The sequence below is a fragment of the Drosophila yakuba genome, chromosome X (genome assembly GCF_016746365.2).
Source record: "Drosophila yakuba strain Tai18E2 chromosome X, Prin_Dyak_Tai18E2_2.1, whole genome shotgun sequence".
Lineage (NCBI taxonomy): Eukaryota > Metazoa > Arthropoda > Insecta > Diptera > Drosophilidae > Drosophila > Drosophila yakuba.
The window spans coordinates 7,327,800-7,355,393 of record NC_052526.2 but is presented as its reverse complement, the minus strand read 5'-3'; the positions used below and the strand labels follow the sequence as shown (position 1 = coordinate 7,355,393).

Here is a 27,594-nt window from a genome sequence, read left to right as displayed (position 1 = left end):
AAAGTATCTCTTATAATTTCTTGATAAATATTCATGGAAAGTGGTCACAGCCTTCCGCAAGAATTCACTTCAGCGTTAAGATACTTTCGAGATAAATTCCTAAGCCAAACAATTTACTTTGGCCTTAAGATACTTTTGAGATTCAACATAAATTCATTTACCAAATAATTGTGTTTGAATTTAGCTTGAAATTATTTTAGCTGCAGCTTATTAAGGAAATGATTCAATTTTGTGGCATCATTTTAGCATTTAGCAATTGTATTTCACATATATTTTTTTGGCAATAAATTAAAGGCTTTTCTCAATTTCATATTTGAAATTTCGCATTGTTCACCATTCAACTTCTGCTTTGTAGAGCGTACATGAGTGTTTTCCCTTCAAACAAAAACACTGCCTAATTCCGAATTGTAAGTCCTTTCTTATCGATAATATGATTAAATGGCATTATTATAACTAAGTATCTTAGAGCAATTATGTGTCTTTTATGGAATAAACAACAGCAAAGTTTTCTATGGCCACTCATTGATAGCAAAATGTGCAACGCCTTTTGCCAAAACTTGTATTTTATGCCACAGACAATGCCATTTCTAAATACCAATACATACACCTCATATCCTTTTGTGCCTGTGTGTGTGTGTGTTAGGGGATTTTCTTGTATCATAGTGTGCGTGTGCATGCAATTTGAGCTTGCTTTTGCTTTACGACAAATAAACATCTACGACAACGGCTTTTAATGTCGCCACGCTGGGGGCAGCAGTTTTCCCGACTTTACGACCGCCCTTTTCCCGTCGTGCCCTTTTCGCAGCCCTTTTCCACATTTCCTACGCTTTTCCGGGCTTATCTGCATCTCTGCGCCATCTGAGATCTGAGATCTGAAAAAGGGGAAAAACTAAGAGTCTCCCATTGTGCCGCGACATTAAAATGCATTCACATGCGTTTCGCACTGCGAGGAGCATTGTTTGACAGCTGTCAACTGGCAAATCTTCCCCATCTATTCTCCATTTCCCGCTTTTCCTTTCCACACTTTCCACTGGCCGGAAAATGGATAACGGCGAAACGTCGATGGGCCGAACGGGACCCTTGGATGCCACTTCACGAGAAAATCGCCATCACTATTCAGTCAGGCGACTTTCCTGCAAAATCCTGAAACAAAAAGTGAAGCGCCTTTCACGATATTTTCCGTCGATGCTTTGTGCCAATGAACAAACTACAGAGAAACACGAGAAACTCAAGCCGTATTTCAGTTCATGAAAGCCAGGCAAGAGGTGAGTTTACAAGAAAACGAACTTAGTTTTGTTACTAGTAAATACTAGTAAATATTGTTTTAAGATAGGAACTTGGACAGAAATAGAATGGAAAGAATAAAATGGTACTATTATCATTTTAAAGCAGGGAATTTCAAACAGAATTGTGCAAAAATCCCCTTGTATTTCCACAGCTTTTGATTTCTTCCTTAATTGAACTGTTGAACAGTTTTTAACCATTTTCTGAAAGTTCCCGCAATATTTAATTGTCGAAAAAAACGCGGACACGCATTTATTTTCGTTGGCCTCGGTAAATCGTGGGATTATGGGTTTTGTGGCAGATCAGGCGTGAGCTTTAATTGCTTAATCGATTTGCCTTAATGTTGCATAACCTTAATGAACAGGTGTTAAGTGGCCAGTCCGGGTAATAAGTCCCTTAAATCCGGTTCTGTAGGTGAATGTTTCCGAGACCGAGACCGAGACAGAGCCAATTAGCTTCGATGTGCGTCGATTCCGCTGGCCAATAAAAGTGGGTTTCCTGTCCTCGACTGCATCCTCTCCTGGATCCACAACTTTCTCGTCCGGCGAAGGATGATTTTAAATGGTTGCCATGGCAGAGGATGAGTTTCCGGCAAGTGGCGAACACAACAAGAAACAAACAACAACAGCTGCCAGTGCCTAGGAAAAGCTGGTCGAAGGATGTGGAAAAACAACAGGAAGCGGCAAAATGAAATGAAGGCATCAGTCGAAAGAGGAAGGAAATGCTTAAACGATATGAAAATCCCGAAGTTCGCAAATATTAAATATTATTATTATTGCTGCTGTCGCTGTGGCTTTTGTTACTTTCACATGCACACATACACATACACATACACATACACATACACACCCACAAACCACATTCCATAGTCATTTTCATTTTCCTAGCTGAAAGCATTTTCCCAACGAAATCAAGGAAATTTCACAAATTTCTCAAACAATTATTTCAGCTTATTGCAGCTGGCGAGTAGTGAAAACTATTTGGGCAAATCGTTCGGAACTAATTGTATTACTTGATGAATATAGGAATTTATGTGAATTAAAGGTTAATAATCAAAAGGCTGCACAGGAATTTGTTCAAGGGAAATTCGTATTATTTAGCATTAAATTTCAAAAGAAATAATTGAATGGCTTAACAGTGAAGGTCCTTTTAGAATCCTCAACTGCTTGATTAATAGCAAGCTATTAAAATAAGTGTTATTAGAACTTTGCTGCCACTACATGAGAAAAAAGGGAAATGCATTTTGAAATGTGAGTATCTGGATATGATTGAATGGCAAGCAGTAGATTTTCGAGGAGTTTTCTAGGACGACAGTGAGGGCGTTTCCAGTTCGTTGCTCGTAAAAATGTGTGTGCTGTAGCCGTTTTTATTATTGCAGCTGGTGTGTCTGGTGGCGTTGTTGGCAACGATGGGTTAATGCCATTGCCAATTTCGCCACCGGCTGTGTCCGACGCGCTTAGCACTTGTTCTCCTCCATTTTTATTTTTCTGTTCCGCCGCATTGTTTCCGTTTCCGCTTTGTTGTTCTCGTTGTCGTTGTCTTTGTCACTGCATGTGTGTGTGTGTGTGTGCTGCTGTTCGTATTGCTGTTTGTGTTTGTGTTTTGTATTTGTGTTTGTGCCGCGGTTTGCATTTGTGTTTGTGTTTCGCCGTGCAGCGCTTAATACCATGCTATATATGGATATATGGCATGCAGAAGCTTTTGCCTCAACTCCTGCGGCGCATCGTCAAATTTTATGATCGCACTCAAACGTTCACGTGCGAGGACAGCAATTAATGAATGCCGGACCGCGTTTATGTGTCCGTATTCCGTATTCCGGCGTAACAATTCCGCCGTTTTATAGTTGCCCCATAAAACGGATGGTTGTGATGTTTTGCACACTGCGAAAAGCAAATGTCTCAAAGGAGCAAAGTGAATGCAAAACTCTTCTAATATTTATACACATAATTACTGTTAAATATAATTTGGAATTTTTATTTAATGCTAAAGTTATGCCTAACTATACAACATCAATTTGTTGATCCAAAAACAACCCTAAATAATGCATTTCAACTTGATTTCATTGGTGGCCTTGCTTTGTTAAAGTGTTCCCAGTTAGACAGCCAAATATAATAGATTTGTATCGCCTTCAAGTGCAATGGGCTCCAAAGAAAAGGCAAAATGGATGGATGGCAATGGAATGGAATTTTCATATTAATTCGAGTGCCTGCAACTGTCAGTTTAATTAATTTGGAGGATGTTTACAATTTATGCCCACACCAGCCCCACCATTACCACCATCATCAATTAGTCCCAATTAAAGCCTAGTCTGGAGATACATTTGATTTTCCGCCGCTTTTCCGGAGGGGCTTTTCCGTCCCAGCCATCCAACTCAACTCAACTCAATTCAATTCAATTCATTCCAATCCAATCCAATCCCATTTCCTCGCATTTGACCTTTCTTTCAACTTGACGCCATTAATGGTAATGTCGGTCTTTGGGGCACATTTTCCAGCTTATTAACTCGGCCATTCGCTTGGCATTTCTTTGCTTCAGATTTGTTTTTCTTTGCTTTCCAGAACCTTCACTTCCCCTCGCTGCGCTGCTTGTGTTTACCCAGGCTTCCTTTCCCAAATCCAACTTTATTTTCGCGACTTTCGCTCACAAATTTTTGAGCCTGCTATCAAATTTTATTTCCACATTCGCGTGCATTTGTGTGGGGTTTGGGGGAATTTGCTGCCATAAAACTATGTCCAACAGGCGTCAAGTTGCCAACGATGTTTGCCAACATTATTTCCCCACTGCTCCCCCCCACTTCAATACCATTTTCCACCCTCTATTTCCCTAAGCACCCGCACTCGCCGCCTAACCAGAATTTTTTGCGGTCTTTCATTTCGTTACTATACATAAATTGAACATTTTGCCGCAGTGCCGCACACATTTTGCCTGTTGCTTGGCAGAAAGCGAGCCGAACAGAAGTAGAACCAGAACCAGAAGCAGAAGCAGAAGCAGAAACATGGCCTGAAAGTGGGTGGGGAAAATGGTTGGGGAAAATGGGTCTGGTGCCGAACAGATGGCAAAACCACTCGACGCAGACAAGGACGATGTAATAAAGTTAGAGCCTGTCAGGCGGCGGTGTGCCACAAAAGAAATGCGGTTAGACGGAACGGAAAGACGGAACGGCGATTCCACTCCCATTTTCCCACATGCGCCTTAAAAGCCATGAACATGTCATTGTCAAGGACTCGCTAACTCAAAAACACAACTCAAAAATACAAGGCACACACCCAAAGCGCACACACACCCAAACACACACACACAAACGCACACATCCTGGCGGTGGGCAATCAATAAAGAAGTAGCCCGACTCATAAATAAGTGAATGCCTGACTGAATCCGCAACCTGAGCTCGGCCACAGATTGCGCAGATCCTCAGGATGCTAAAAATGCGAGAGCCTCAACCACGCCAAGGATACTAACGATACTAAGGATACCAAGGATGCTTCAAATGATGCAAGGATGGTCGGGCAGGTGTGCGCTGAAATCCGCTAACGAAGCAATTAGCATCTGCTCCAGATGAACACTGTTTCGAGTGCGCTGTATATGAAATAAATTAAAATAAAATAAAATAAACGGCTATGCTCATCAAACATTTAATTCAATTTGGCAAATATAATTGTAACTATTAAAAACTTGGCTTGGACTTCTGTGCTTTCCTCGATGAGGTTTAGTTACTTGAGTTAATTCATTTTGGATGTGGCAGTCATATGAATAAAAAAGACAACTTCTAAATGTTTGATATTTTGGCACTACTTGATATAGATATAGCATAGTTAGTTGCTAAATAGTTTTAATTATGGTATATCATTTTAAAAAATATATATATCTGCAATATCCTTTTTCTTTAAGTTTTACCACCACTTTATTTTTGATGACAACTATTTTCGCTCAGTGTGGCCACTGTCCGTTACAGTGTCGGCCATGGCAATAGGTTTCCCCAGGCCGTGGCCATCATTAGACTGACTTTGCAGAGGCATATCGCTGCGTTGCCAGGGATTAAATTGTGGACCCGAGCTACTTCCGTTTTCCGCTTTCAATTGTTGCCATGTCCATGGGGGTTACGCTTCGCTTTCCGGCAAATACATATGTATACGAATGTCATCCGGTGTGGCAGTGGCAGTGGAAGTGGAAGTGAAAGTGAAAGTGAACCACGAGGTGGACAATTGGGCAAACGAATTAGGCACTTGGATCTTCCTCTTAGTCGAGTGGGAAAGTAAACAAAATCCGCACCTAATGCGGCTTAAATGCGCCGCATAATTGTACATACACCCAATGGCCACGCCGCCTAATTAGTATGTATATATATTATAGTATACATATATATTTTTAAGTGTATATAGACCGACAGCCGATGAAGTTGAAGCCGCGAGTGGAGAGCCCATGAACTAGGCCATTACTTTGGCAACCAGCCGTAACTGAAACCGTAACCGCCATCCGGCTGGGGTAATTAATTATGTATAAAAATATTCCCTTCGTTTTTGTTTTCCCTTTTTTTTTTGTTTTGTTTTGTATTTTGAGCAGCACACAGCAATTAAAAACGCCGCAGATCTTCAGCTTTGTATTTGGTATTTGTTTTTACTTAAACAATTTTTGGATTTTCTTTTCTTGTTTTTTTGTGGATTTTAAATGTGGGGTGGCGGCCAAAGGGCGGGCTTTGTTTTGTAGATTTCTAATTACGACAGGCCCCTTGGCCCGGGGATTTTGTGGGCTTTCGGTAGAAGTTCTTTTGAAACGCGGCTTAATTATGTCTTCCCATGGCAGCCGGAAAAAATGCTAAATAAATCCAATGGGGCAGGCACGGGGACGTGGTTGCAAAAGGAACATTTTTGAACAAATTGAAATTTGATAGAAATATTTATGTGTGTATGTATGTACGTATGTATGTATGGGGGAGTTGGGAATTCTGAGCTGGAAGTTGGGTTTGTTGAGTTTGGGAGTTGGGAGCAGATTTGGATTGAGGCTATATTTCTGGGTGCTTTTTGAAAGCGGCAGTAGCAAAAAGCATCCACTTTCCTCCCCCTGGCTGTTTGTACAGCGTGTGGCCTAAGCTCGAGCGTAAACAAAATTTCAAATTACACACGAAAACGTTGAAATGTTGCCCCGTCAGGTGACTGCCATGGCACACAGTGAGTGCCAAAAGTCTGGCCATGGGGCGCACACAAAAAAAAAAGGAAAAAAAAAAGGAAAATGGTGGAAAATGTGACGTGGCGTGGAGCAAACAATTCAATTAGCCAAACGGCTCTCTGGAAGTTGCATTTTAATGGCCGGGCTAATTTGTTTTCACTCTCACGATACCGCAAAACGGTTACGCATTTTGAGCAATATGCTTCAGCTGTGGATTTTCCAATTTATTTCTCGACTATAGTCATACAATAGTTAACACCCTATTGATTGAAAGAAAATCTTTTTGATTTTGCATTCCTCTGAGCACAGATAGCAAACAAAAATATCTAAATAATATATTGTCTCTTTAGCCTATTTAACCTGACTTATTGTGAGCTCTGAATAATCATCTCTCAAACTTGAGTAAACGAAGCGAAAGTGATTCGCAAAGTTCTAAGCGCACAAAGTTGGGGAATCCCAAAAAGTTTTCGACCACAAATGCTAGCCTAAATTAAGGAAAGACAGTGAGCAAAAGAGAGGGGGAATAATGGGGAAGAGAGATGGAGAAACCTGGCAGTTTCCGGCAAACTTAATAAACTGTCTAAAATTTGAGATGCCTGTATGCTTGCACCAGAATTTACTTTGGCTTCCATTGTTCAGGTAAACAAAGACTTTGCTGAAAACTTTCATTTTGGAATTTGTTTGCCACGTCGCTTCTGCGATTTTTATACTTTTTTTTTTTGTTTTTTTTTTTTTTGTGTTTTGTGTGGTTCATCTGCATCTGTTGTATGGTTTAAGTTGAACATCAGATTGTGGGCGAATCGCACACTATTCGTCATAAAAAGTGAAATTGAAAACAATGTGCAATCCTGGCCAATGAAACGCAAACGCTCAACTCCATGGATTAGACCCTCGTCTCATATTTTGTGGACTTTGGATTTTTCCGTCATCTCCTCGTTTTTTTTTTTTTTTTTGCGGTTTCTCCTGTCCAAACACACTTTCGAGCTGGCTGCGAAAAACTTTTGCCGTAAAACTGTTCAAATATAAGTTGTTTTCGGAAGGGCCTGTGGGACCATTTCCCAACCCCCCCACCCCCCCTGCTCCTTACCCACGTGTGTGTTTGACTGTGGAAAATGTGGGGGGGTTGAGGAAAACGGAGACTTGACAGGGACAGCTCTGCCTGCGGTTGCTTTGGGCGCTTTTCTGCAATGGAAAAGGCACGGGGAAAAGCGGTGGTTGGGGGGTTGGGGGTTGGGAAAACACGGGAAGTGCAAAGTGAAAGTTGGGGCAAAGTTTTTCAATTTGTTTATGCATCCAGCACACAGATGAGTGAATTATTGCATTAGAATGATGAGTCCAGGTCCAATCCATCAAAACAAAACCGTTTTAGTTGGTCAAACAGCATTTGAAATATTCATGCAGCTGCTTTTCTTTTCTTTTCTTCCTTTTCTTTTCCTGTTTTCCTCTAAGCCTGGATTTAAATTGTGCTTGGCATTGTGCTTTCAGTTTGACTTGTCTAAGGAGTCTGTAAAAACATCTTAGTTTATATTTTTTTATTTGCAGGCATTTCCAAACGTAACTATCCTTGAAAATCTTGTTTGTTTCTAAACTGTTGCATTTTATTATGTAGCATACGTATTTTTCTTATTTAAAACTGAGTTTATGTTTCCTTATTTAACACTGAGTTTATTTTTCCTTATTTAAAACTGAGTTTATTTTTCCTTATTTAAAACTGAGTTTATTTTTCCTTATTTAACACTGAGTTTATTTTTCCTTATTTAACACTGAGTTTATTTTTCCTTATTTAACACTGAGTTTATTTTTCCTTATTTAAAACTGAGTTTATTTTTCCCTATTTGATCCTGAGTATTGACTTAACATCCTCATCATTATTTTGTACTTTATATTACGCTAATTCGAACCTTTTTCCTCTTCGTTTGCCCATCAATTTTGATGAATGTTTTTTCACCTTTTTGGTTGGCGGAAAAAAAAGGGATATTAAATAATATTGATGTTGATGGCAAATGAATAATTAATTTATTTCACGCGGCGGCTTTACTGACAAACAAAAACAGGAAGGGCAAATTGCAAATATAAAATAACACATAGTCAGTTGCCTGAATATGTGCGAATATATATATACATATATTTATATGTAAAATATATTAACTGGCAATATTCGGCGTGGGCTTTCAAAATTATGAAATGACAGGCGGACGATGATATTTCATTTACTTTGTGCCCGCCGCTTGCTGCGGAAATGGGAAATGTGAAAGGGAAACACAGAGCGGTGGGCGGTGGTGGGTGGCTGGAAAATCAGGGGGGGGTACTGGGAAATCGGAAGGGGGGCTGCTGTGTTTGTGGGCGCTCTTGTTTCGTCATCGCCATCGTCATCGGCCACTGACAATGATGGAGGAAGATTGATGCCTTTTCCTCGCCCCAAAATGAGCACACCCATATCCAATCTACACATGCACACATATGCCCATGGCTAAATCCCGAATAATACATGCAAAAAAACCAATAACAAGATCAGAAATAAGCAAAGTATGTCTCCTTATTTCACTAAAATTGCGTAGTCAACGAGTTGAAGATCGCCATTTTCCTGGAGTATGGAAACTTACTTACTATTCATTGCCGCACAACTTTCTCCCTGTGTATGCATTAAATTTGCCAAAGTTTTGCCAATTTCCCAGTGTCATTTGAATTGAGCAAATTGTTGCATAGTACGCAATTCCGCCACATCTTCTAGTTATTTGTTTTTCGTGGCACCACCACATGATGGATGGATGAGCGGCAAGTGGCAACAGTTGGGCGCCATTTAAGTTGCAAGTAATTAACCATGTTTTTATTTGCACACACATGAAAATGAAATAAACTATCTAAGTCGCGCCCAAAGTTCAGATAGCTACTCAATCAAGCCATTTCTAATTAAATCAACTACGCTTACTTTCTTAAGACCTATTTTGATGGTTGAGAAAATACGTGCAATAGCAACATACATAGTATTTAAATAAGTTTGCGATACACTTCCATAAATATAAAATGAATTTTGAAATGGCTATCATGTTGCTATCGCTTAGTACGTTTCAAGGCAATCTTTTTTACTGCCCCACGAACGCAGCCAACATGTTTTTTAATTATTTAACCTGTTTTCCCCACTGACACACGCTTAACAACTCAATTGGAGGCACTGTAACTGAGGGTCCAACTCTCTGAGCAAATTTGCGCCAATGTGCGCTTGTATTGCCTCACACACACACACACACATACAGAGGCACATACTCACACACAGGCGTATATACATGTACATGTACATGTACAGCCGTGACAAGAAAATGCAATTATGGAGCGAAATAAAACAATCAGTGGCAATCGCTTTGCTGAGCCTCTGGCCACTACTCCACTGCTCCACTGCTCCACTGCTCCACTGCTCCACTACTCCACTGCTCCACTACTCCACTTGTCCAGTGGTCCAGTGGTCCAGTAGTCCAGTGGTGCTGTGCGAATTTGAGTGGAATAGAGCTGTGGAGCCCGAGGTCCAGAGACCTTCGTTCGGAGTTCAAACAGCGAAAGTCCGTTGCGAATGTCCTGCGGCCACGTTTTGGCTGCTCCCAAAATATTAATCACTTCAATGGCAATGGGGCATCAATAATTAAAAGGCAGCGCACGAGGGAAAGGAAAAGCAAAAGCAAATGGCAAGAGGCAAGAGGCAAGAGGCAACAGCTGCTGCCACATCACACATACGCCGTGTGGACCGTGGGAAAATGGAAACTTTTGAGCTGGCATTCACCTTTGTCAGCCATTTGCAGGTGCACGAACACGAAAAGTTATTAATGGTTTTTGGCGGCTTACGCAATTTGTGCTGTTATTAAAGTTGCACTTTGTGTGGGCGGTGGATGAGCTGTGCGGCAAGGACACTCGACACTCGCAACATAATGTGCACTGTGAATGTGAATGCGAATCCGAATGTGCAGCATCTGTGCATCGCTGCATGTGTGTGTGTGTGTGTGTGTGTGTGTCTGCCAAGCAGGCTTAACTTTTCCAATGGCAAACAGACCGCACGGCCAAGGACTCGCCACACACACACACACATACAGCTGTAGAGACAGAGAGAAAAAGTAGAGAGAGAGGGAGAGGAAGAGCGCAGAGAAAGCGGTCACCACAGACATGTCCTTAATGAGAATTCCTCGTTCCAATCAGGCGTGTATTCGAAAACAATGCAATTCTCGGCAAAGAAACAGTGCGATGGAAATGTTCAGTAAATAATTAAGTACACGGCCTGCACTGAAAACCGTGCTAACTCACATGCAAATTGATAGCATTCGAAAATATTTTGAAGCCCCTAAAATGCACAAGAAACTCACTTAATCAAGCCACAAACTGCACAAGTTTTGAATCAATGAAGCCACTGATATTTCCCATTTTTAATCAAAAAAATGCAGAATTAATAGAGTTTTGGCTAAAAAAGTAACCAACAACATGAGAAGCTAAGTAAAGAGTTATATGAAAAAAACCATTTTGCTCACTGTTTACACTGACTGGATTCAAGTGAATTCAATGAAGTTTTGATTTCTGACAGACTGGCAGCCGGAAAACGGAAAGCATGCGGGAAATGTGGCATTTTTGCGTTTCTGCCGGGCCAAACCAACTGCACATATCTTTTGGCATTCCGATGTCGGTTCGAGCATAGATGGATATGTACATATATGTATGTGTACATATGTATTGGCATTATTCAGTTTTCAGTATTTGGCCTTATCTTGCCTTGCTGTTAACGCATTATTCACTTCAAACGCTATAATTCGCCTATTGTCGGATGTGCCAGGGATTTGCATACATATATATGTGTTTACCTTTAAGTTGATGGTGGCATGTGTGTGTGTGTGTGTGTGTGTGTTTGCTCCCATTGATAAGGGCTTATGGCATTTTCCCATAACACAACTCCCCATTCACTGCACGCCAGCATTGTTAACAGTTTTGAATGGCAATCACATCAAAACTGACGTATTAAGTGAGCTAAGTGCATTACAGCAGCTTACAGTTCAGTGCGTTATTAAGTAATTATGAGCCGATTTTAGGACAAAAGATATTTCCCAGGGCACAAAGTCTTTTAAAGACACATTTAGTATTTTCACGGAAACACACACACACAGAGACAGGCCAAAAAATATGTAAGCTCATGTCATAATTGAATTTTCATTTTGGGCTTCCCAAATTTGGCCCCAGAGAATCGAGAGCCAAAGCCAAGCGCCCGAGCTGAAAAATTAAAATAAAACCTAATTTTGTCACCCAAAAATGAGGTTGAGATGGAGTCTGCTGTGGCTTACGACTTAAGCTGCCCGAATTTACTTTATTGAAAACTCATTAAAAAGTTGTAAAAATAAAACACCACAGAAACAACCTCCGCAGCCACTCAAAAGCTCATCAGTGTGGCCTTCAACTTCTTGGATTCGATTGGGAAATCGAAATGAGGGGAGAGCTCTCTCCTTCAAACCAAATTAATATTACAATAGATTAATCAACCTTGGTATATTGTAATCAAATGATTTTTTGAAAATCTACAAACTTTGTGAGGAACAGTTGTATAATCTTTGTTAGTAACAGTTGTATAATCTTTGTTAGTAACAGTTGTGTAATCTTATAAGCCCTTCATATTCGGTCAAATTTTGAAAATTTTCCATTTTTTTTTTTTTTAAACAGAGCAGGGGGAGCAGAGACTCAAAACAAAAAGTACATCAAAATGGAGGGCAGTCGAAAGTCCGGTAAGAAGAACATCACGGAAAAGCAGGAAGCGAAAATGCTGGCCGAGGAAGGTGGAAAATCGGCTAGCGATAGCGATTTGAGCGATACCGATTTTACATTGGTTAAATTTATAGACGATCCGAATATCCTGCGAATTGCTGTCATGGCTTCTCCTGTGGGTTAGCCACTTATTGCTTTGTGATCACTCATTTTCACTGTATACTAATTATTAGGAGGTAACATTGGGTTTTCTGCTCGCTGGCGTTGGCTATCAGAAGGATCGATTTCGCAACTATATGATGGTGGAAAGCGGTGCGTTTTGAACTCAAATCTGTCACTAACTTATGCAATACAATATATATATATGTTCCACAGAAACGCAACAGGAGGATGTGGAGCAGTTCTTTCTCACGGTTTACAGGAGATCCAATATCGGCATTGTCATCCTCGATTACGATACGGTGAAAAGGCTGCGCAATGTGATGCAACGATGTAATCAACTGCTGCCAGTCCTGGTCACAGTGCCCAACAAATCCTCACTGACCACCTATCTGGACAAAAAGGAACGCAATCGTCGACTTCGCCAGCGGGATGCCTATTAGGATTTCGATTTCGATTTCGATTTGGAGGTGTTTTTTCCTTTTCACCGCCCCCTGTTTCTGTGACAAATTCGAAGCGATAGGTTTAAAAACTTTCCATTTATACATTTGCATTGTTATAGTGCTTAAATACCAAACGAATTTCACATGATCCATTTAAAACTAATGTGTTTATTTGATTAATGAACAAATGCACAAAGTTCCAAAGCGCCAAAGTGCCGAAATTGGGAATGTTAACTAAGTTTGAAAGCGTAGTTTCCAAACTCGCATTTAGTTTTAACCAAATGAAAACCAAATAGACTTTGTCCAAATCGATTGGCACTCCAACAATCTCGGCACATCAATGCACACATCAATGTGGCGTTTGGTTTACGGCTTTGTTGCCATTTTCGGTTTCAGTTTATCAGTTTCAGTTGCTCTAGCAAATTAATTACAATTACCTTTTCGATCCATTCGATTGCAGTTGGCGAATGTTTTTGACACGGCCGCAAAGCATTTTCAATGCGAATGGTTTTTCGGCTTTTTCGGTTTCGGTTTCGGTTTCCGACTTTTCGCCCAAAAAACTTTTCGTGTGTAGCCTGTCAATGGCAGAGTGTGGAAAAGTTTGCCATAAATTCGAAGCAAATTGAAACCAGCTGTAGTTGTCCACTTCAAAGGGGATTTCATCTGAGCACCGTGACTCCCAATCCCGATCCCGATCCCGGATGCCAAATGGCTCAATGTCGGCGGAATCGTTTCACCTGTCCTCCGCAGACAGCAAAAGTGACTCGGGGTTCGCTGGGTCAGGACATCGCATCTCATCTCATATCATCATCCTAAACGAAGTCAATCGCAATGGGCGATTAGCCATCGGGGCCATATAATTGAATCGTTGGGCAGCCAGGCAGCCAAGCAGCCGGAATCCCACAGTTCGTAATTTATGCGCATATATATTCTTGCCACTGCCACTACTGTTGCCTTTGGCTTTGGCTTTTCCTCCATCCGGGAAATAAATATGAGGCACATCGAAATCACGTATTGGCAGCAGGGCTCGGCGAAAACTGTCAGCAATTAATTTGGTTAGTCGCGCCAAAGTGAATTAGCGCAAAATCTGTGAAGCAGGACAACTGCCAGACCCTCGTCCTTGTTCCAGAATCGATCCGAATCGAAATCGCACCCTTAATCCCTAAATCTTGCTGTCTGTCTTGCGAGCCTTTGATTTTATCGGCGTGTGAAAATCAAAGCGCTCTTTGAGGCCTCTTCAAGAAAAAAATTAAATAAAAATGTGCTGCCAGACTGAAGAAGACACTGGAGAAGAAGAAAAAATCTAGGCACAAACAGCAACAACTGACATTTAACTTGTTGAAAAGCAAAGACTAGATATAGAAAAAAAATAAAAAAATACTATTCTGCATATATTTCAAATATTAAAACATTTTAATGTGAATATATAAATGATTTGTTCGCAATCTCGTTTGCAGCCTAGTGGTTGAGCCTATTTTTCCGGTGTACGAGACTCCGGAGGCAGGTGCTCAAGATGAGTATGGAGCGGTGGCAGGGGATGCGTAAATTTAATTACACTTATGCTCCTGGGCGAAGTTTGCTTGGCAGCCAACTCATGTCCTGATTTGGCAAAGTTTCCACCTCAAAGCCACCTTCGGGCGACAGGCGACAGGCGCCAACGGAGTTGGGACTTTATTAAAAAGGAATTCCGATGATTGGGTTGCCAACTGGCTGAGGAGCGGAGAGTCTTTGTCAAATAGCAGTGATTTGCTCAGGTTCAAACAGGTATGACAGGCAAATGGGACGGGAAAAGGGAAAATAATGATAATAATGTTGCTGGAAATAATATGGCAAATATATATATCGATTCACAATCAGCTGCATTCTTTGAAAACGCCACCTTGTTATTTGCATTTCCATTGCCATTCGTTATTGGCATACCTTTTGCAGCACTATCTCTATTATACATACATAGTATATATTCCTTGCCTCGTATTTATGTTTATTAATTTTGTATATTTTTCATTTTGCCCGTGCCTGTGTAGAAAGGTTTTCCCGTAGGCCATACTCAGATAAAACTGCACAAAGCTTCAACTTCAATTTCATCCAACAAAGGACTCGGGCTGGCAAACAAAGCTGCGTCAAAAAAATGTCGGGCGAAATGAGGGGCGGTGGTAAGGGGAAGTCCCAGAGCAAACAATTACAGCCTTGAAATGTATATTTCAGCCACCTTTTTTTCCCTCTGCCACGGCCATATTTCATATTTACTTGATACAAGGGAATGCAAGAATGGTATGTACTAAAAATGAAAAGGCAAAAAAAAAACTGCACAGTAATAATTTGATTTTTGAAGAGCGTTCAGTCGGTGGTTCAACATTGTATTTTGTGGATCGAAACTACGTTGAGTTTAATATGCTCGAGCGTACGAACGTAGAATTGCGTATACGCCGTGGTATCCGTGGAAAAATGAAAACCCAAATCCAGGCAGTCAAAAAAGGGGCGAAGTTGCGTGTGTGTGTGTGCTCTGTTTCAGCTTTTTGGGCTTAGATTTTCAGCTCACGAGTTCTTCCTGGAAATTGAAATTCTTAAACCCACACCAGCCTATATAAACACACACACACACACGCAGACACTCACACTTGCCATTGATACTGAATGCGGCTTAAGTGGCTGGTATTGTTTTTACATTAAAATATCATTAATTTTCATGCCTGCCCGTGTTTGCTGTGGCTCCATTTTCCCTCTCGGGTTTTTGTGCTCCCCAAAACTCCTCCCCCCCCCTTGTTATCTGGCACCCCGCATCATAAGTGCCTGTATAAAGCCATTAACACGAGGCGTGAAATGAGCGCATATGTATGCATGATGGGGCAGGACGAAAGCCACAATTCCTTTCGACTGAGCAGGACCAAAATTCCATGCTATACCTAAAACCAAGCAGTACTAGAGTGCTGATTGAACTTGTTAGAATCGTGCGGTTAATGTGCTCAAAATAATTAAGTAACCCTCATAATTGGCTTTATCCAATAACTTTTATCCTACTGACCTATAATACCAATTTAACCTGCCGCTGGTTTCTATGGCACTCTATGCCATTTTCTTCGATTGCATTACGCATTTGTGCCCTTGAGTGACAAATATACTTTGCTCCCAAAGTCGCCCCAAAAAAAAAAGAAGAAAAAAAAATAAAGAAGATTCCAGTCAGCTTCTAATGGAGCTGACCGGATAACGTGTGCTGGTCCAGTAGCCATTTCAAGCCAGTCCGCAAAAAAAGTGGAAAAAAACAGTGAAATTGAGAGCCTTTAAATGCCACACAGATAAGCTGATACACACACAAATACAGCCTGACACGCACACATACCGACTCCAGCTGAATAAGCGTGGCAACAGCCCATGGCCCAATAAAAAATCAAAAGGAATAAGTTGTTAATATTTTTTCGATTTGTTTTTCGCTCTGGCGGTGTGTTATTTGGTGTGTGCGTGTGCTGCCTAAGCTGCCAATAATGACAAGTACACATACAGACACACATACCAGAATGAACAGGACAAACAGGACGTCACCAATACACTCGCACACACAAGCACACTGGCAGCTGACACAATTGGCTCTAAAGCTGTGCGACATCTGAGTGCCTGGATACAGTGTCATGCGTGGGAGGTCCTTTGCCCCGCGCCCTTAGTCCTTTTTATCGCCTCCTCCTCGCCTGGCTTATACGCTCGGTTGCCTGCCGCACCAACACACACCAACACACACACACACACACTCGCACATATGCCGCTTACCTGTCAATGTTGGCATTAAAATTTGCCTTTCGTATGACAACCCACAGGCGGAACAGCCGAGGGCAAAGGGTGCATGCAGAGAGAAAAAAATAAAACAGCATATAGCTTCTTGATCTATCACATCGAACACAACCCTAGTCTTATCTGCAACATATTTATCTTAGATTTTTTCTGAAACCCTTTGAAACTGCACTATATCTACTATATATTTCATCTCTCAAGAAACAACCATTTCTTTCGATTCAGCTGTAAATCCTTCGATTTAACTGTGGCTTAAATACTTTTATTTTCAAGATTTGACCATTAATGTATCTGATGAGTATATATTTTGTTTTTGGAAATATTTGGTTTAACAAAGTCCTGCGAGTTTCCAATATGTTGACACTGCCAGTGTTTCTTGCCGTGTGGTGAGCACCCTTCAGTGGCCCGTAGAGAAACATGTTAACAAGCGGGGTCAGGTGAGGTGGGGGGGATTTCTACGTGGGGGTACTTCACTGACAACCTCGCATTTTGGACCACTCTTTGCGTTCCACTTCCTGTTTTTCGCTCGGTGTCCTTTTTTTTTCTTTGGAGGAGTCCTGTTGGTACTGTTTTTGCGTTGACGCGATTTTCAACATGAGTTGAGGCGAATTGAATCAGCGAAGTAGGAGGAGGTTGGGCATGAGGGCATGTGGGCATGTGGGAGTGGGTGGCCCTCGATCAATCACCGAAGAAGAGCCATCTGAATCACCTGAACCACCCGAAAACCCATCCAGGTAACCACTGTGCGGACCCGGTAAAGTGACGCAATTTGTGTGAGCTTAATTTGCCGCTCACCTCGCACTTTTCCCCATTTTCACAGACCGTCATTTGTGTGTGTTGACCTTTTTAATTAGCGAACAAAACAGCATTTTTTTTTCTCTTTCGTATTTACAGCCGGTTGGCCGCAAGGAAAAACATTGTTCAAGTCGAACAAAGCGGTGGCAACAATTTAAAACAAACTGCAAGTTTCATAATTAAGTTGAGCAAAAAAATGAGAAATGTGGCTAAAAAGGCAATCGCATTCCGCTGCACAGTATGCAACACTTTCGTCAAATCAAATAATCCTGTGAGCCACGCACACGAAAAGGTCCTTCAAGTGGAACATTAAGTAATCTGCGATTCACTTGACACATTGCCAATCTAGGTGAGTAAACAGTTGCGAACAGCCACTTGTTATCGATGGCATTTTAAATGTAAGAAAGTTAATAGCCGTGCAAATAATTCAATTTCGGGACTGGCATATAACAAACTTATTCATTGAAGTTGACTTCTGCATATTTTTAATCGCGGTTTTCGCCATAACTTGGCCAAAAACAGTGGTAGAGCTAAAATGAAGACCGTTTTGTACTGCCAATAAACATTGCTAACTATGTCTATCCCTACTTTTTCAATATTTGGAAAAAAAAAATTTGGCAAATTTTTGCATTTTTGATAAGGGGTACCATCATCAAAATTTGCGAAAAATGGCAAGAAATTAGCATTTCAAAGTATGCACATGGATCGATAGGGAATTTTATTACGAATTCAACGAGGTATAGCATTCCACTTTTGGACAAATACTTCTATTGCTATCGAAAAAAAATTTATTATTTTTTATCAAAAAATTGAGAAAAAAATGTTTGTAAAAAAAGGGATATTTTCAATTGGCGTTTTTGCCATAACTTGGACAAAAATAGCCGCACAGCTAAAATAAAGACTGTTTTGTGCTGCTAATAAACATAGCTAATGAAGTCTAACCCTACTTTTTCAATTTTGGGAAAAAAAAAATTTACAAATTTTTGCATTTTCGATAAGGGGTACCATCATCAAAATTTGCGAAAAATGGCAAACAATTAGAATTTCAAAGTATGTACATGGATCGATAGGGAATTTTATTACGAATTCAACGAGGTACGGCATTCCTCTTTTGGACAAATACTTCTATTGCTATCGAAAAAAAATTGATTATTTTTTATCAAAAAATCGAAAAATAAATGTTTCTAAAAAAATCGGATATTTTTAATTGCGGTTTTCGCCATAACTTGGCCAAAAATGGTCACACAGCTAAAATAAAGACGGTTTTGTGCTGCCAATAAACATAGCTAACGAAGTCTATCCCTACTTTTTCGATTTTGGCATAAAAAAAAATTGACAAATTTTTGCATTTTCGATAAGGTGGTACCCCTTATCAAAATTTGCGAAAAATGGCAATAAATTAGCATTTCAAAGTATGTACATGGATCGATAGGGAATTTTGTCACGAATTCAACGAGGTATGGCATTCCACTTTTGGACAACTACTTTTATTGCTATCGAAAAAAAATGGGCAAAAAGGTGGAATAGCTAATATACAGCTCACTACCCGTGTCATTTTTGATGACTTTCGGAAATCCAATTTTCGCATATCAGATCGAAATATGCCTTATTTTGCCTTACAGTGCGGAGATATTGCATATCCGTTTGCAACTTCCCCTTGATGAACCACTAACTGTTGGCCCTGTTTTTGATGTCAGTAAACAGATCCGAGAAGCCACTTTGTTTCTTTTTATCGTTGGCATTCGATCCTGGGCTGGTATTCGGTGCGGCGCATAGGACACGACACTCTGACACCGACACCGACCCCGACCTCTGAACTGTGAACTCTGAACTCTCGGCTCGGCATCGTTTCATATTGCTGTCACAATTTCTGCCATGGCATGGCAACGTTATGCAAATATCAGAGAAGAAGCCACTTGATGGAGGCCAGAAAAGAGCAACTATACAGCCATACAGCCATATAGCCAGCGACAACAAAAGCAAAAAGAGAAACATACATATATACCACCGAACTGAAACTGAAACTGAAACTGATCCATCAATTTCACATGCATGTATGCATGTTTGCCTCAGGCGCCAGGATATGACATGAATGATATTGGAATACACCATATACCATATACCATATATGTATGTAGGTATGTAGGTATATGTACCACTGCCCACTTTCAACGAAAGGCAAACAATTTGGCTCAAAGTGGGCTGCATATTCCCATACGCATCGTTATTTGTTTTTACCAATAGAGCTGTAGGTTCACGGAATTTACTAAACGACAATTTGAGCAGCACGATTTGTGGTTTTTGCCAATGGTTTATAGTGAAATGAACACAGTACTGAACACAAATGAAAAATATTTCTCAAATTAAAATCAGTAGTTCCTTTTCATAAATCAATTACGTGTCTGGTACATTTGGGTTTTTTATGCGTACAGGCAAAAATGTCGGAAAAATTCGTTCAACCAGAAAAATATTCAAATATGAATTTAATTTCACGAAAATGTGAAATGAATTTCAGACATAAATGATTCGCCGCAGTTCATATTAAAAATCATAGCCAACTAAGTGTATTGTGTATTGATATAAAACATATTGCTTTACTGGTATGGTAAATGATGTTATGGCAAACAAAAAAAAAAGTGAGAAATATAATAGCGATGTCAAGCGAATGCCAAACAACGACTGAAAAAAAAAAACACGCTGGCAAAAGTATTTAAATCAAAATATTTTGTCACAAAGTCGGGCGGACAAGCCGCTGCCATGGAAATATTTCCACGACGGATTGGCATTTTGCATTTTGCGGCATTTTAACCATGAGAGGCGAAGACCACCCATCTGACCCATCTGACATGCCGGGGATTTATAATAAAGAAAAATGTGAGCCACCGATTACTCCGGCCTCGTTAGTCGCATATTTAAAATGCCCTGTATTCGCAACAGTAAAGCGAAATTACCCAAATATTTTTAAATGCAGTGGCGGCCAGCTTGGGGCAGTAAAAATGTATAATTGGGCGCAGGATCACGCACAAAGTCCTGATTTTTGCCTTTCAGGCGCTCGTATGACCTCCCATCAAGCTCCCCTTTCACTGTTGATTGGTGGCGCTTTGTTCTGCTGATTGAAATCACGGCATCCCTGCATCGCAGCATTTCCCTTTCGAATTGACCATCTCATTGCTGAACCACCTCGTCGCAAATTAAATTTGCGCCCAACTGCCCCTTCACTTCACTCACCAAGGCAACGCAGTGCAAACTTTGTACACCTTTGCACTGCCCACACTCTTTAACTTTGTAACTTTCATTTAATTAGAAATGCAAAGATAAGGTGTTAGAAAAGGTGACATGGTAAATATTGAATGTTTCACAAGCAGGGAGTACAGCACATATGGCCATTGGAAACGGAAATTAACTAATCACTTTAAAATACCAACTTTTCATTTAAAGATTTTAGGAGATCAGTAAGTTCTGTTTATATTCAACTGCATAACTTGAAACTTGCATGCCAAATAATTGACAGCACAAATTCTTTGCTTAATTGATTTCCATACTTAAATCGAGTTAATAAGCCGAATTGCGGCTTACGTTCGTGTGTTCAAGTGTGGCACTCAAGTGAGTGACTCAATGCAAATGGGGCAGGCTTATTGTAAACCGCTTTTCCACATACGGGAAAAGCCCGACTAAATGCGGACAGGTGGCGGTGGGCAGTGAGCACAGGGAACACACGTAAAATGAGATGTTTTAACGTTTGACATGTCACCTGTGACCTGTGACCTGTGACCCAGCTCATCTGGCTCATCTGGCAGTGTCGCAGATGTTTTGTCTCCATTTTGTAATTATCTCAAGTGCCAGACACAGCATCTAAATTAACATCAGGAGCCCGAATACAAACACCCATGTTTACACACACGCACACACACACACATGCACACTAGCTGGCTATTCGAATTTTTGTTTACACAATGTCCTGTGTGAGTTGAGTAAGTCCTGTGGCATAATAGCCAATACAGCAGCATTGCAACACCGAACGAGTGCACGATGACCAACCCACCGGATGCTTGTTGTTCCACCTGAGGATTATCGGGGAATTTGCGACAGGGCAATATTATAATTTGCTGCTGGCCACAGAAAATGCATTCTGAACGCGACGAGCTTCATGCTCAGGAATTAAACGTTACTAGCTCCTTGTTCCTTGCTCCTTGCTCCTCTGCAAATTTCTTTTCAGAAGTTCTATGCATAAACATTATTCGATGCGCAGTGCAACGTGGAATGAAGCTTTGCAATGGAATTTGCTGCATTTGCAATGGAATTTACAGCATTTTGCATTTAAATAAATTTCTTGTTAAACATTTTACTCTTCAAGAATGTGCATGATTCGAAATACATTTGCAGTAAGTATTTTTTCGTATAACATTTTCATTGCGAAGCTAATTAATTTGTTGCAACTGTGAATGGACATTTTGATTGAGATGTCAAGAAAATGTGTTGAAATGTGTAAATCCTTGAATGGACAGAGATCAAAACGAACACCAATCGGTGTGTCGGTGTCCTTTCCTTCAGTTTCAGTTGAATGAAATTCAACAACACATATTGCGCGATTTAAGTTTACGTCCGTCAAGCTGGGATTTCATATGTAATTAGCCTTGGCGTTGGTCCTGTCATCGCTGGCATTGCTATTATTAAGCTGCCATTGATGACGGTGACCTTGGGCCTGTTGTGTTGCCCGGGGGGCGGAGGGGCGGAGGGGCGGAGGGGTGGTTGGGTGGCAATGGAACGCAGTGGGGGCGTGGCAGGTGTGACGTTTGCAAAAGCCTTTACAATTCTTGACATGCATTCAGCCTGGCAATTCTATGCCACACACTTGAATACACCTTTTGTGAATGGCAAGGTGGCGGGTGAAAGCTGGTGAAAGCTGGTGAAAGCGGGGTAGCGGGACTCTGCTCACCAGGCAGCTTTTCGGGTAATTTCTCTACGGTTCTATGCGGTTCTCTGGGCTCTGCGACACCACCACCAACACCACCACCAACACCACCTGCGAAATGCCTTCGGGCATGGCCTTTGTGCCACCGCGCCCCACTGCGGTTTGCAAGTGGGCAACAATTTATGGACGAATGATTCGGCGCCAAAAGCGTGTCCTTACTTGCTGGAAATTAAATGTTCATTAAAGGCGCAAGGATACAACTTGATTTGCTTGGCATACCAACAATTCATATAAACATATTGTTCAAGATAGTCCGCTTATTTTAACTGGTACTATAGATTCTGCGCCCTAAACGTTAAAAGTCATTAACCGATCTTTTCCTGGGCATTTGTGTATTCACATTGGCTGCTCCCATTTCGAGTTTAACCCCATATGCATACGTGTGTCTCCCTGGTCGTTTATTTTCAGCATCCAATCGATAGGATTGTAACGCTTGAGTGCATTTTGTAGCATGTTTCTAGGATGTCGAGGATGTCGAGGATGCCACGGATGTTGAGCACGCCGAGTGAACAGGGTGGATTGATGGGACTGCTGCCTCATTTATTTATTTATTTATACCAGGAAAGGACCGCGAACATTACAGGGCACTTTGGCACTTTCTTTTTTTTTGAGTTTTGGGCAAGCGCGAGAAAAGGATTCAGAGTTTTCTATGGGGAATACCAAATGAAATTACCAAGACAGCAAACGGTAGATGCCAATCAGATTTCAAATCAAAGTCAGGTAGTCAAGTGAATGGATTCAAATGCCATAAAATCTGCACAGAATTGGAAACAACATCTTCAAGTGTTTTCGACAAGGAAAAGATTGGTATTTTTTTGGAGAACCAAAGCTGCCGAGTGTCATTTTTCTAGGCACTCTACTTCAACTGTTTCACTGAAATAATATAGTGAAAATCACATTAATTTATGCTCTTTTCTGGCACAGAAAGAGATTTTAAATGTTTGCTCTCTGATTTTAAGTTGAAAGTTTCTTTCAAGCCCGACAGCCTGTTGTATTTCAGCTAATGTGCTGCAGAGCTTACAATGCGGCTAATCCTTCTGTTGTTAGGGATTACTTTGCCCTGCTCCTCCTGGGCTTCCACCATCTTCAATATAAGTCCCGATCATAACTTACTTACAAACCTCTCAGTGCCCTGCCACCTCTCCACCCCCTGCTCCCGCCCATTTGCAAATCGAATGGGAAACCATTGTGTGAGATCTGGACTTTGGCCTTGTCCTCTGACTGCTACATATCTGTGTGCCAGTGTGTGCCAGTGTGTGCCAGTGTGTGTAAGTGTGTGTATGTGAGTGTCCTGCTCCCCTATGGCAATAATAACTTGTAAGTGCTGCTTGTGTGTGTGTGTGTGTGTGTGTGGAAATCTATTATGCACGACTGTCGGTAGATGTGTGCTTTAATGGGAATTGTTGAGCCCAGGTCTGTCAGTTGGGGATAAATGTAGTTCTTGGCCAGCTGTTGAATAAGCCAAAAGTGCGCCAAACTCTAAGAGATTAAAAGTAAACGAAAAATCCCCAAACGAATCGAGATCAATGTACATGTTCTGCAAGAACATATCTACAAAAAAGTAAACATTCAAGCAACTTTCCACATTCAATCATGAGACGCACTGAAGTACACACTCATTATAAGCTCTAATTATAAATGCGGCATGCCGCAGATCCATTAAATGTATGCCCATGGAAACGAAATGCCTGCTGCGGTTGTATTTAATTCAATATGTTGACAAACCAGGAAAAGCAATCAAGAAGTGATTTATGAGACGCCGAAATGCCGAAATTCGATTAGAATCGATGGCTGTGCCACACCTGACAGAGATATATGTATGTATATGTATATTATTAAATGGCGAACTAATACCTATTTTGTGAACCGCAACATTGCGGCTTTCGCAACCAGTGTTCCACAATTAACCATAATTAGTTTTTGACATTTTTTGGTCGAGTTCTTTGCCTTATGCACTGTTGAACAGAACGCGTGTGTTGATGCTCCTGTGGGCAAAATGAAAACCACTGCATTGCATGGCGCAAATACAGACACAACGTAGTGGCACTCACACAGACTCAGTCACACAGACAGCGGTGAAAGTGGGAGAAAGCGGTAGAGAAAGGCAGTGCATCAGGAAGCCACGATAAAGAATATGTTTGTTTAGTTGGTGCCTGTGTGTGTGTGTGTTTGTCTGGTAGTCTCTGAACATGAGTGTGTGTGTGTGGGCTTGTCTGTGAGTGTGTGCGAGTTAGCTGACTGACTGGCCCACTTCCGTTGAAGACATTTGCTTCAATTTAGAGTATTAAGTCTTAAAGCGTAATTGAGTGAAAATTTCATTGAACCATAAGTGTAGCACGTTAGGTGCGTGTTTTTTTTCCTTTTTTTTTGGTTTTTTTTTGGTTTTTTTTTTGGTTTTATTTGCCCTTTTTCGTGTGTGACCAGCGGAAGGAAGGGACTGTGTAAACCTACTTTTCGCCTTGCTCTTTCTGCACCGGAAACTCTGCCATGTACCGGAAATGTGACAGCCATTGATCAGTTTGCCAGCATGTCTGTGTGTGTGTGTGTGTGTGTGTGTTTAAGCCATTCTTGTAGAAGTGCCTTGCCACTTATCGATGGCAGTTAACTGGCGGCAAAGGAATGCCCTCGCCTGAATGGAGACCCAAAAAGATACTGTCACTCGAAACACAATGCGAAGCTCCTTTTTGCTCGGTTATGGGCAAGGATTCTTTCTCGTCGTCCTTGCAAAAGGTGCGCCGTTTAAGTTGGGAAGTTTTAAGTGTAGCAAGTTAAATGTTCATCCAAAAAATATATATATTTATTGAATAATTAAACTTTAAGGCCAACAATTTCTACTCACTTATGAAATATGATTACTGCATTCGGCAGTGAATTGCGGACCGCTGGAGAGTAAGAAAGCAGCCACTTCCACTTTTGCCAGTTACCTCTTCCGCTTTCCCATTTCCCATTTCCACATTTCCCTGCGACTGCATCGCATCCGAAATGCAAATGTGTGTACGAATTCCCCATCGTACACATGTCGTATGCCAAGAATCCGGAGATGGGATGCCAAGGGAGACTTGGTATAGGACACACACACACACACACACATACATACATATAGTAGGGGTGATCCAGGGCAGGGATCAAGGGGGCTATAACAAGTATGAGCAACAGTTATCATTATGCTACGGCGACTCAGTTTCGTCAGTCATTCGGACCGACGGTCCTTTGCACATTTGCAGCTAAATCACGTACTCGGTAAATGTGCTACTAATGAGCGTCGCAGAGAAGCTACAGCAAGGAGTGTCTACACTGAGAGAAATGCTTCAAGCCTAAGCAGATTTCAAATGAAACCAATCGAATGAACTGCCTTCGCTAAGCAGCTTTAACTTTTACATTATGACCATGGCAATGAATCTCTGATGAATAACATTTAAACCATATAAATTAGCTTAGATTTAAATAGATTTAGAATAGATCTAAAGGCAGTTTTTGGATTTCTTTTCCATTTAATCTATGAAACTTATATTATTTCAGCCAAAGAGAAATAAATCTCGGAATATTGTTAGCAGTGGCGAAGCGTCGCCAGTCAGGCATCATGGAGCCTCCTAATGTCCCTGATTTTACAAATGCTTGTCGAACAAATGCCTACCCCCATCCCCCACTCTTTAACCCATGTGTGCCCACCTTGGCACTCGGCGTCGACACACAAAAACACACACCCACACACACACATACACACACATTGAGAAAGTCGATTCAATCATTGCGGGGCGGTGTGTCTGTGTAAACAGGTTCTATAAATAAATGCTCATTTCTTTGGGGGCAGGAACAATGCCCAATGCCCCCGTTGAGGTGGACTCATTGGGGGTAATGGTGGAGCTGTGCCCAAAAGACCCCCCAAAGTTTTTAACAATTGGTTACAGCCCAAAAGCGGGCAGCAGAAAGCAGAAAGCAGAAAGCTAGCACAATAGTCGTAGGCCCACGTTAAATCTGTGATGTACAGAGAAGTAGCAGAGCTCGTCAAAATAACTAGACGTATGCCATCTAATCAGTTGAAACCAATCAGTTGATTGCGTAAGAAAATATATTTTTTAAAGATATTTGATTTATATACTGCCGCTGTACATTAAATAAATATTGGTATGCCTAGGAATGTTTAAAACAAATTGAAAACCCTTGCCCTGATGAAAGATGAAAATAAACATAAACTACTCCTCACATTTTTGAAATAGCCTCAAATTCCTGTGCACAAAGCAAACCATTTAATCTTAGGCCATTCAATGGCCGTAATTTGAGGCTAGAAATACAATATTAAATGTACTTACCTGGGCAAAGGTGATGGCAATTTGAACGAAGAAACCAATAAATGACAAATGGAGTTGAGGCAATTGGAATCTGAACTTCGCAGACAAGTCGAAACTATCTAAGCGAAATGTCGGAGACGTGTTTCCGTTTCCGATGAGTTGGTAAATTGTTGCCAATTCGAAACAAAGTTACCTCAACTGGCAAGTAAACATTAACCGGAAAATTGGCTCAACTTTAAGCAGAACTCACTGTATTTTGTGTGTGCTTTTTTTTTTTCTGTTTTATTCGGATTATTGCGATTAAGCATCAGCAACAGCTATTCCCCTAACCAAACAAAAATTTCCAGGAAATGTTTCGCAAAAATACCCTGGAGAGCAGAAAGTTTACATCAGCTTTGGCTTTGAAGTAAAAATCACTTGGGGAGTTGAATTTGAGTTGAAGGTCTTTATCTTTATTAAGATAACTCATCAAAATTACAGAGAGCATGTTCTCTGCTGTCTTAGTTTTGTGTAAGTCAATTAGGACAAATTACTCTATGCGAATGTAATGGGAACTATGTAACATTTACTTTATTTTTTTGAATTTGGATGTTGCATATTTTATTTTTTTTTATTCTGCAGAGCTTCACATTTGCGCTCAGTTAATTAAAGTGACATAAACAAATGTAATTGAATGGTTCAATTGTGTTTTTTTTTTTTTTGGTTTGTGCGTCTGAACATAAACAAATATGTCCTTGCACGGGAAACCTAATTTATTTAATGCATTTGCATAACAATTGCCATATAATGAATGCTTCGCCTGCGGCTAAAACTTCAAATGTTAATTGCCAAGAACAATTGCGGCATTTGGATTTATCGGCGGCCAAACAATTTGCTAAATAGCTTGGCGATTTAGCAATTAGCAATTAATGCAATGCTGATGCATCGGGCCAAACAACAAAAAACAAACAAAAAGCTGTAAGTAAATGAAACAAATAAATGCAAA

General features: G+C 40.8%; 2 protein-coding genes across 5 annotated transcripts in view; one reads left to right on the top strand and one right to left on the bottom strand.

Annotated features, from left to right (window-relative positions):
* Positions 1 to 27,594, bottom strand: part of LOC6524557 — a 93,786-nt gene that overhangs the window by 65,387 nt on the left and 805 nt on the right. The gene's annotated exons all lie outside the window — the stretch shown is intronic.
* On the top strand, positions 12,070 to 12,932 carry LOC6524553. Its single transcript, XM_002100374.4, has 3 exons — positions 12,070 to 12,346; positions 12,405 to 12,483; positions 12,547 to 12,932. Exons 1-3 carry the CDS (start codon positions 12,170 to 12,172, stop codon positions 12,771 to 12,773), a joined length of 483 nt encoding a protein of 160 aa, XP_002100410.2. The 5' UTR covers positions 12,070 to 12,169; the 3' UTR covers positions 12,774 to 12,932.

Coding starts and splice junctions, on each gene's coding strand:
- LOC6524553 (XM_002100374.4), top strand. CDS start 12,170: ATGGAGGGCAGTCGAAAGTCCGGTAAGAAGAACATCACGGAAAAGCAG. Junction 12,347..12,404: donor TTGCTGTCATGGCTTCTCCT/GTGGGTTAGCCA, acceptor ACTAATTATTAG/GAGGTAACATTGGGTTTTCT. Junction 12,484..12,546: donor CTATATGATGGTGGAAAGCG/GTGCGTTTTGAA, acceptor TATGTTCCACAG/AAACGCAACAGGAGGATGTG.